The sequence below is a fragment of the Anneissia japonica genome, unplaced genomic scaffold (assembly GCF_011630105.1).
Source record: "Anneissia japonica isolate Jap-2015-1 unplaced genomic scaffold, ASM1163010v1 scaffold493_len2256704_cov171, whole genome shotgun sequence".
NCBI classification, from domain to species: Eukaryota; Metazoa; Echinodermata; class Crinoidea; order Comatulida; family Comatulidae; genus Anneissia; species Anneissia japonica.
This window is the reverse complement of record NW_022727062.1, coordinates 1,446,491-1,457,563: the sequence shown is the minus strand read 5'-3', so window position 1 is coordinate 1,457,563 and position 11,073 is coordinate 1,446,491. Positions and strand designations below refer to the sequence as shown.

The window sequence follows — 11,073 nt, the reverse complement described above, 5'->3', positions numbered from 1 at the left end:
CTCGCCTTGACAGCGAGAGGTCGCAGGTTCGAGTCCCGCCAGAGGCATTTTATTACACAATTTCTTTATTCATTTATTTACAGGACTACATTCGTTGAGAGCTATGCTACACGATGTATTTATTAAGTCCTTTATTCGAACACTGTATTTACCTTTCTTTGATGATTTATATATGATTTAACAGTGTTAACGGCTACCTTGATTTATGTTATATATATATATACATATTATATATCGAACTGTATAATAGTAATGGTGATGGTAATGGTTGCAGACTTCTGTAGCGCAAAAGCCTAATAATCGTTGATTCATTTAAAAGTTATGGATCACGTATACTTTGTGACAGATGAAACTAGCTGTATGGGATGGATCATAACAGGCATTCGTAAACTCCTGGATTGGCTAAAAAAAAATTTAAAAAATGATGGCATAGGCTATAACCTATTTGTTTTCGTAAGCTTGCGAAACCTCCCTAATATAGTCGTGTTGATGCAAACGCACTGTCGTACCAGTGTTGTTACTTCGGTTTGCGTAAAGACATTTTAGAATTCCGTGGCATGGTGCCAGGAGTTGCCTGACTTGTCTGAAGTGGTTGGTTCAGGGAGAGAAGTCCCTAAAACTCCGACAATGTGGGATTTGAAAGGCTTATATGTGTTTGATCCAATGATGTGTAGTAATGTAAAGCGCTTAGAGGCTTTGTAAAGACATGAAGCGCTATATAAGAAAGACGTATTATTATTATTATTATTATTATTATTATTATTATTATTATTATTTTCTTCTTCTTATTATTATTATTATTTTCTTCTTCTTCTTATTATTATTATTAAATTGATGGCGATTCATATATGTATTATACTTCCATATTTTCACCAACGAATGTGTTTTTCTCCCCGACGGGATGGGGTGGGGATGTGTATAGCACTTTCCACCAATGGTGTATTTAGAAGTCTTGAATGGTGGGGGGGGGGGGAACAAAGGTGAAGTGGGCGCTAATTCCCAAAATATGGTGATTTTAGGTGATTTTAACTACTTGACCGTGATTTTGGTGGGTGGGGGAAGAAGGGGGTGCCCCGCGCCCTCCCCTAGATACGCCCCTGTTTCCGACGGGGTTCCACCCGCCTCCTCTCTATGGGCGTCATTTGTTAAAATTGTTTAGGCGTGAACCTAGCCTTATTTATGCCCTGTCTCTTCTTTTAAAGGTAAGTATAGTGACCTGATGTTTCAATCAATAATGATAAAAGTCGGCGACAACATTTTTATTTCCGAATTAAAAGGCATGAAATACTGACACCGGGGGAAAAATTATTTATACAAGCTGGGGTACAAGCCAGTTGCGTATGTAGAGTTTTGAAATGGGAAAATGCTGGTTGTGGGTGGGTGGGGGAATGATCGAAGATGAACTGGGTGGGGTTCGATGATTAGGTGAGGGGTGCCAGCTCCGAAAATAAGGTGATTTTGGGTCATTTCGTACTACTGCAGCGTACTATCTTTGCTTCGAACATTTCCAATTTCTGTTGGGGAGACGTGGTGGGGGCTCCCACGCTTCCCTAGACACGCCACTGGTATAAGCATGATACTGAGAATAATCTGCATGTATGTGGTTCGAACTCACTACCAGAGCTTAAAAACCTCAATTTAATAGCTGGCCCAAGGCTAACATTAGATTAATTTGGATTTGCATGCTTTTGTGATTATATTAACTTATTCATCTGTAAGCTACAGCTCAGTTGAATAAAGACTCGTATATTGATGATCCCGGCGAAATGTCGACGTGGCATAACATGATATCCAAAACAAGTAAAGACGTTAACTACACAGTAGCTGCGTCGATGGGACAGGGAAAATTAGCGCCCCCTACCGTTCCCCTCTTCATACAGACATTTGACAAGCTGAGCCCTCTCCCCGTCGAAGACTTATAGATCACCTAGATATCAGACTATTAATTTATTCATGTTTAATTTGGTGTTGGTTCCCAAGCCTTTATCTTTGGTCTGTTTCATTATTGTTTATTATGTAAAAATAATAAAAATTAACAAGAATAAAAAAAAATAAATATTTCTTCAAAATCTTTTCTTAGTTCAACTTAGTTTGTGGAGATAGTTCGAAGGTGGCACTGTCTTGGTCAATTTACTTTGTCGGTGTAATGGTCGGTGCGTTTTTATTTGGAAATTTGGCAGACATGTAAGTATGATTTACTTGAATGTATATTTTTTTTTTCATTGTGAATTTTTTCACTCGCATGTGAGGGTACATCAATAATAATTGACGCGCGCACGTAAACATGTGGAGCCAGTTTGTTCACTAAACCGTAGATATCTCAGGTCCCCGGTTCATTTCTCCCGTCGCTGCTCTCCCATCGCTGCTGGAGGGCTGAAATGCAAGTTACTTAGCGCACCTTCTTTCGGATACGACGTTTAAGCCGTTGGTCTTGTGTGCATTATGGCCCATGAGCACGTTAAATAATGCCCTTCCTAAAGGAGTATAGGATTGTCTCCCGGTGTACTGCTCAATCGCCACCAGAAGGACCCATTGGAAAAAGTCTTCCTCACACTTTCGTGGGTTGTCCTTGGTGTTTACACCAAATAAATCCATTCACCCATGTGGAAAACTTACAAACGATTAACCTATATCGAGAACTTTCGATCCGATTCCCAAATAGGTGGAAACCCCCTCTTCCCCCCCCCATTTTTAAAAATGTTCTTGGCGTTAATTTTGGCATAGCACCGATTCTCACATGGACAAAGGGGACAGTGATTCAAAGACACTTTTTAACTTCTCAATAAATATAATAACCATACGTTTACCATAAATCTATATAATAACAGAACATAATACTTGCTTCATTGTTTACAGCTTTGGGCGGAAGCCGACATTCTTTGCAGGCATTTTGTTACAGCTGGTTTCCGAGTTAATTGTGGCATTCTCTCCGTCATATTGGGTGTTCGTCTTCTTCCGACTTCTTGTTGGTCTCGCTGATATGGGTATCTATCTTGTAGGGTTTGTTTTAAGTAAGGACACTTTCTTGTACTTCATATAAATATTGTAAAAATCGACATTCACATGTTAAACTCCGAGCGATGCCATATAATAATACCGTAATCGGCCAATAATAGACCTAATGATGATGATGATGATGATGAATAAAGTTTGGTAAGACTGATTGGTTTCAAACTACTACTCATCATTTCTCAGAGAAAGATCGCAACGTAGGGGAGGCTATGCTTTGCGCAGCGTAAAAGGAGCATTTCTAGTTATTACTGACATGTAAACGTATTTTACAGTAACTGAATTTGTAGGTGTTTCCAAACGTGTTCTCGCCGGGTCAGTCTTTGCAATATATTGGGCAATTGGCTATATGGTGATTGCATTGCTAGCCTTTCTCATACGGGATTGGCGACATCTGACCATCGTGGTGACTGCGTTTTCTGCTCTACAACTACTTATGTATCCGTAAGTATAGAAACTTATTTATATATAAATATTTACATATTATTTTCTACCCAGTCGTCAAAAATAGGCATGTATTTATCATCCATTTATGCACTCGTCCATCCATCCGTCAATAAATGAATAAATCAATCAATAAATCAATAAATCAATAAATCAATAAATCAATAAATCAATAAATCAATAAATCAATAAATCAATAAATCAATAAATCAATAAATCAATAAATAAATCAATCAACAAACCAATCAATCAATCAATCAGTCAATCAATCAATCAATGGATCCTTCCATCCATTCACCTATTGTTCAACCTATCCATTAATCCATTCATCAATACACCCATTTACATCCAACCTTTTATCCATATCAATTCGTTCACCTATATTAACCAGTCTACCCATTACACTGCTGTTAAGTACAACTGAGCTTTTGCTAATACTATGTTTATGACTCTATGTATTTATAAACCAATTATTCGTCAATCCATTCATCCATCCACACAAAAATACCGGTGGCAGCGCCAGTGTCTGAAATCTGGGACAAGGTAAAATTTTAAGGGGAGGGGGAAATATGTTTTCCCATAGCAGACCTGCGATACAATTTAAGATAAGAGATAAGGGAAAATTGACCCATTGATAAACAAAAGCTACAATACATTCATTCATTTAACCTTCTATCCATTCATTTATCCATCCATTAATTGACCCATGAATCATCACTCCATCCATCCATCAATTCATCCAACCAATCATCCATTCATCACTCTATGTATCTATCCATTTATCCAGTGGCGTGGTATGGGAAGTGGAGTCGGTCACAGAGCACTGGAGCCCGAGACTATCGGGGGGCCCGTTCAATAGGCCCAGATCTAAAAATATAACTTAAAAAATTCTTTCTTAAATAGGCGTACTTCTTAATAGGAATTACAATTTCACAATCTCGTATTATGACGTGTTAGCACATAGATTTATAATTATCTAGGTCTCGTCTATTAGAGGTTGGATACATATGCCTCTTTAGTTTATACACTCCTCTCCTCATAGTCCTAAGCTAATCAATACAAATTCAAATCGTAGCCTAATTTTCTTATTTTAATGGCTGGTCTCCATGGTTGAATTAATGTGGTTTGGCCTCGGGCACATCACGGATTAGTAAATATGCCTATTTAGAATGAATCCATAGGCCTACACATATACAGCCATAAAAACAGCTTCGTATATTTTGAATTTTTGAATAACAATAGGTGATTATATGATTCATAGTTCATGAATACGTTTTTCATGTACATCAGTGTAAGTATAGGTCGATGATTGTTCTATGTCTAAAAAAATAATAAAATGTCTCAAGAGACTATGAGTCTCTTGAGTATCTATGTGAGCATCAGGTTATGTGCTTGTAATGCATAAGCGCATAGGGAGGAGTTTTCAATAGACTTCATAAATTTAATTGGTCCGATGAAACTACTAAACCAACCAAATTCTTGTTTAGATATGATTTAGAAGGCAAATTATGCTCTCGAATGAGTTTCCCCGGTGAAATTCGACCAAATACTTTCGACTGTATAAATGGATATTAAAGACACTTAGGCGATTTTGGCAAATTTTACTGTTCTTTACACTGAAAAAAGGGTGTGTCAGATTAAAATCAATCGATGTATGTGTTATGAAAACAATTGTAATTTTATAATCGTTGTAAAGATTATTAAATTTTGATTCGTGTTATTTTTCCCCAAAAAATCGATTATGTAAGAGCGAATTACAAAAAGAAAAAGTTAAAAAATCGCAATATTTAGGGTTTGACGACGTTCACTGGCGCTTTATCAAATTTTAACACAAAATGTTAATTAAAATCTCTATTCATCATTATCAATTCGTTAAACCGATCCATCCATACCAGTGCAATTATAATACACACACCTTAACTTGGCCTGCCTATAACCTGTCTCTTATACACATCTAGATGTGTATAAGAGACAGGTTTTATACCAGAGTCTGCACAATGGCTAAATGCCCGTGGTAGGACAGACGAAGCCAAAGTAATCCTTAAGAGAATTGCAGAGTCGAACAATCGGGAGCTAGCCGACAGCCAACTGGATGCAATTCTCAAAGAAGATGTTGATACGGTATTTATTAATTTCTTATTTTGTAAGGTCATTCTTTAATGTAAATGAAGCCCTGTCCAGACTATCAAAAACATGTGACATGCCTAAATATGGTCATAATGACTTCACATCTTTACTATATGCCATGACTTTGTACTATTCCCAAACGATATAAAACAATTAGAACAACAATTTTTTTTGTTTTTTTTCCGTTAAGACACTAATTTCTTATGGATAAGACGAATCAAGAAGAATAACTTAACTTATACTAAACTTTTTAATTTTAAATACTTATCAAATTTTTAATGTATTGTGATCTTTGTTCCTGCGTTTTTTATACTTCATAATTTAAATATGTTGGTGTGTTTTAGACATTGTAAATGGTTGCATTGTACCATATGACCCTACCAGGATTGTAACCCTTCCCTGTAAGACTGGATGCCCTATTCTAGGTGGATCTTTAGATCGCATCTTTTGCACTTGTTTGCCCCATAGATGGAAAAATATCCGAGCTTAAAACAATTTCCTTTGCAGAATTTAAAGACTAAAAGCCAAACCATTAAAAAAACACATAATTATGAACTTTCATTGCTTAAGTACTCTGTTATTTTACAATTTATTGCAGAAAGAGAAATCCACGAAGAAGAACTTTACTGAGTTGTTTCGTCATCCCAACTTGCGAAAAAAGACTTTGGTGTTATATTACGGCTGGTATATTTTGCTTTATCGTTACATTAATGTATTGATGTATCACACTTTTTGAAACATATTTTGGAATAGGAATATGTAGGACTACATATGTACACAGTTACTGTATTTCACTAGTCTAGTATCACATCATTAATTCATACATACATATTAGTGTATATATATATATATATATATATAAATATATATATATATAATATATATATGTACAGTATATATATGTATGTATATATATATATGTATATATGTACATATATATGCATATATATGTATATATATGTATATATATGTGTATATATGTGTGTATATGTGCGTAGGCCTATATGTGTGTATATATGTATATATATACATATATATATATATATATATATATGTATATATATACACATATATACATATATACACATATATTTAGAAAAATTCCATATGCCTTTATTACTACAAACTTGTTTCGTATGAACAGTTGTCAAAAGCTGCTCACACTCATCAGGTACAAATACATAGTGAGTCAGTACAAGAGTTTGTAGTCCGTTTTTATCGAGGGGCTGTTGGTAAAGTGGTGCTGCATCATTAAATGATTGCTCGTCGTAGATATCCCAAGACCTAAGTTTACTAGAATGACATGAGTTAAATGTTGTTACCACATCTACAACCCTCTCTCTTTTTTATTACGCAAATTGGACGTATCAGTATTTGACTTCGGCTCCTTAGTTATCTGAGATTGACGATTTTAAAAGCACGAGGACCAGCACTGAGGACAATTTGAACAAATATCATTGCATATCAAACTTTTATCAGTATTGAGGATCTTACATGGCACTCACTCAGGCGATGTTGAGTCTCTGTAGATTGTTGGTGGCAGTTTGGCCGAATTGTCATTAAAAGATCCGTTGCACGCTCGTCGTGGCGTTGGCGGTCTAAAACAAAATCGCGTTGGCCGACGCCCATCGGACGCAGTGAGTGCCCGTTTTAGATACCCAAAGACCTAAAGTTCACTGGAATAAAAACTCATTAATGTGACGTCATTGTAAAATAAAAATTATTTAAAACTATATTTTATTGATAACCGAAAAATACTTCTTGCTCTGTCACCTGCACTACTAGGTTTGTTAACAGCTGTATCTACTACGGACTGTCTTTCGGGTCATCATCTTTGAAAATGAACGATTATCTAGCCGCTGCCATGTTTGGTTTTATCGAGTTACCTGCCTACGCACTCTCCTGGTTTGCTCTGTGGAAATTAGTCGGCCGCCGAGTATTATTGTGTTCGTGCTTAATAGCAGGAGGCATCGCTTGCTTCATGAACATTTGGATACGTAAGCATTTGTTATGATTATGTGTTAATCAGGGCCTGCCATTATTACCCTGGTTAATAGATTATTGGTCATATTAAGAATTTGCAATCTTAAGAAATTGCCTACGATTATATTATTTTGAGTCAATCGCTAATAATAGGCGTTTTTACGAAAATATCATGGAACAGTTTATTATTTAGACAATCACGGTAGCTCCAATTCTGTGGAACAATCGTCTCCAAATCCCTCTCTATATAGACCTTCACTAAAAAACACATACACACAAGATTCTGTAAATACTTTTATATTCTCAAACTGTTGTAGTAATGGCTCCAAAATTACTGAGCTTTGACTCTTAGAATCACTGACCTTGGGTTTGTTTTGCAGCAACTTTTAACACGGTGTAGACAATACTTTTTTCTACAACAAATGAAAATCTTGATGAAGAGAGATGCATTTTGCTGTCATCGGCATAGTGATAATTGAAATCACGTTGACGACGAACCAGTCTAAGTAGAAGATTTTAAATTGTGAATAAAAGTGGGTCTATAGAACGCTTAAAGCCTGGTTCTCGTGCAATCACTACCCTATCGCCGAGAGCTATCTCAGATCGCGTTGGGGACTGCGACGCAGTCAACTATTGCACTGGAGACACTGACATAGCGAGTGTAGCGATATTAAGAAATTCAGGCTTTTAGTGTTCAGCAGGTTATAGAAAAATTCCGTGCAAAAGAAAGTGACCATTTACCAATAAGATGTATTCAGTCACCAGTAAATAGTATAATACTTTTTGCTTCTTTGAAATGTTTATGGATAATATAAATCTATGCATTTATTTATATATGTTCTGAAGGATGTTTTATGTTTCTTATATTCTGTTATTATATAGCGGAGTCTGAGGCAAATATCAGAGCAATCTGCTCTATAACTGGAAAATTCTTCATCTCAGCTTCTTTTAGTATCATCTATATGTTCTCCGCTGAGCTTTTCCCGACTGTTGTGAGGTAAGGATATCATATAAAACGAACATTAAAGAAATTTGTTGATACCATCATCATCCTCGTTACCGTCACCATCACCATCGTCGTCATCATCATAATCTTCATCATCATCTTCAGCAACATTATCATTATTGCCATCTTCATCATCCCCTGACCTGTTATCACACTGAATACTCGGTACGTTCCCATATACTTGCGAAAACATCTCGCAATGATTCCGGTGAGAATCGAAACCCATATCACCAGATAACCAGCCTGGTGTAGTTTACCTAGGCCAGAAATTTACTCCCATAAAATTTCCTGACGCAAAACCACATCAAAATAGCATTGCAGTACCCGCTGCTACTTGGGAATCGGATTCAACACTAGTCACTAAGTGCAAGCTCGGTGGTCTAGTGGTTCCCACCCGAATCACTTGCGATAACACGATATGAAGGAAAAAACAATACTCCTATGGATTGTACTTACGAAAAACATTTTACATCGAAATATTTATATTTTTCTACCTAAATTTAGATCTGTTGGAGTTGGATCTTGCTCTACATTTGCTCGTATTGGTGGTATGTTGGCTCCTCAACTATTATTCTTCGGCAAATTTTGGTCCCAACTTCCTTCAGTTGTGTACTCGTTTCTTGCTATTACCTCCGGGTTTCTGTGTTTACTTCTCCCCGAGACTCGAGGTGTTCCTCTCCCGCAAACGATTCAAGATGGAGCAAATTTCACAAAACAAACGTGAGTTAGTTGTTACCGTGTTCGTACATATGACCACCATGACTCCGGTTCTTTTTGTTGATAATTGAAAAGAAAAGGGCGCCGGGCATACGTCATCAGATTGGTGTTTGCCAGTTAAACATTTGAAGGAATAACATAGACACGATTTGGTTTATTTCTTATCACATACAATATGACCGGAGGGTATAAAGTCTTATAAATTGTTTGTTGAAAAAAACTATCTGATAGTGTATGCCCGCATTAAGAAATGATTTTGTGTTAATTCTGTGAGAATATACAAGCAATTTGTATTATTATACGGGTTTATTTTCTGTATAAAACGTATATGCTGCACGACAGATTCTGTCAAGCCCTATTAGACTTTGTATCTTTTTATGTCTTATAGGAGAAAATCAGAGGGAACGAAACAAAATCGCGACTATGTTGAGTTACAAACATCACCACCCAGTGTCGCTGTTTAACGCCATAGTCGGGTTCTACGGAATCGAGAAAAAAGGAACAAAACAAATCAAAAACAAAAAAACAAATAACAAATAACAAATAACAAAACAAAAACAAGCAGCTGTAAAGTTTGGCTCTCAATCAGCTCACATTAAGATTTATCACCAACCTCGACATTCGATGATGATCTCAATGGTGAGACCGTACGTACTGCTGAATTGTATTCACCGGGCCACCCGCACTGAGTCTAAAGTTGCCAGTGAATTCAGATTGCTTCCTGACTCTCCCTGTTCATGTTTCTTCTAAGTAAACTTTGAGATCCTTTGTTTCCAATCTCGTGTTTAAGCGACGCAATGGCAACGGTTTCTGTGATGAGATTATGCAATTATCGAGGATGTCTCCATCTTAACCGATGTGTGGATATTTGAGAAATTTAGATCAACAGCCATGCTCCTTCTGAAATATGCTTTAAAGTCAGGCTCCGGAGGAAAAAAATTTTTTGATATGTTGTAGAATTGATTTTTCTAAGACAGAAAAAAGTTGTTTGACGAAAAACTGGGGAACGGTGAATGAGATACAGATTTTTTAATATTAAAAACTGAGGGAATAAGGTGTAAAAATGGGCAGTTTTTTTTTAATTTTTTTTATTTACCATTTTATTCATTTAATCATACATTACATTCAAAATGAAAATAAACAAAAATAATTAAATAAGTGGCCTTCTTTTCAATACATAGAGTAGTATACATATAACAACATTAAACATTTTTATAAATTCTTTTACTAGTGAAAATATAATATTGTATTTCATTTTCAAAACTTGTACAATTACGTTAGGTATACCAGAAGCTAGGGTAAGGCCATGACTTGAAACATATAAATATTCATTATTTATTTGAAGCTTTGAAAAAGAATTGTTAATTAGGTGGAAAACATTCTCTTGTTGTTTAAAATTTCAACTGGAAGTCATAGACTAAAATGTAAACCTGTACAAGCATGGTCAGATATTGAATTATTTCTAATATTTTGTTAAGCTTAGAACAGACAGGCTATTTATCGGATCTGCATTACACCAATCAACCCGTACTAGTTTTTTTTTCTTTTATTGATGTGTATAAGAGACAGGTTATTATACAGCGGAGTCTGAGGCAAATATCAGAGCAATCTGCTCTATAACTGGAAAATTCTTCATCTCAGCTTCTTTTAGTATCATCTATATGTTCTCCGCTGAGCTTTTCCCGACTGTTGTGAGGTAAGGATATCATATAAAACGAACATTAAAGAAATTTGTTGATACCATCATCATCCTCGTTACCGTCACCATCACCATCGTCGTCATCATC

At 36.0% G+C, this 11,073-nt stretch overlaps 1 protein-coding gene across 1 annotated transcript in view; it reads left to right on the top strand.

Annotated features, from left to right (window-relative positions):
* Positions 1 to 9,785, top strand: part of LOC117113495 (organic cation transporter protein-like) — a 10,542-nt gene extending 757 nt beyond the window's left edge. Inside the window, exons 2-10 of the mRNA XM_033256841.1 lie at positions 2,081 to 2,184; positions 2,857 to 3,011; positions 3,285 to 3,453; positions 5,430 to 5,574; positions 6,179 to 6,264; positions 7,366 to 7,577; positions 8,446 to 8,560; positions 9,074 to 9,289; positions 9,675 to 9,785. Of these exons, the coding sequence (XP_033112732.1) occupies positions 2,081 to 2,184; positions 2,857 to 3,011; positions 3,285 to 3,453; positions 5,430 to 5,574; positions 6,179 to 6,264; positions 7,366 to 7,577; positions 8,446 to 8,560; positions 9,074 to 9,289; positions 9,675 to 9,750 (1,278 nt within the window). The 3' untranslated portion in view covers positions 9,751 to 9,785. The remainder of the gene's footprint in view (positions 1 to 2,080; positions 2,185 to 2,856; positions 3,012 to 3,284; positions 3,454 to 5,429; positions 5,575 to 6,178; positions 6,265 to 7,365; positions 7,578 to 8,445; positions 8,561 to 9,073; positions 9,290 to 9,674) is intronic.
* Positions 9,786 to 11,073: the final 1,288 nt, after the last annotated feature.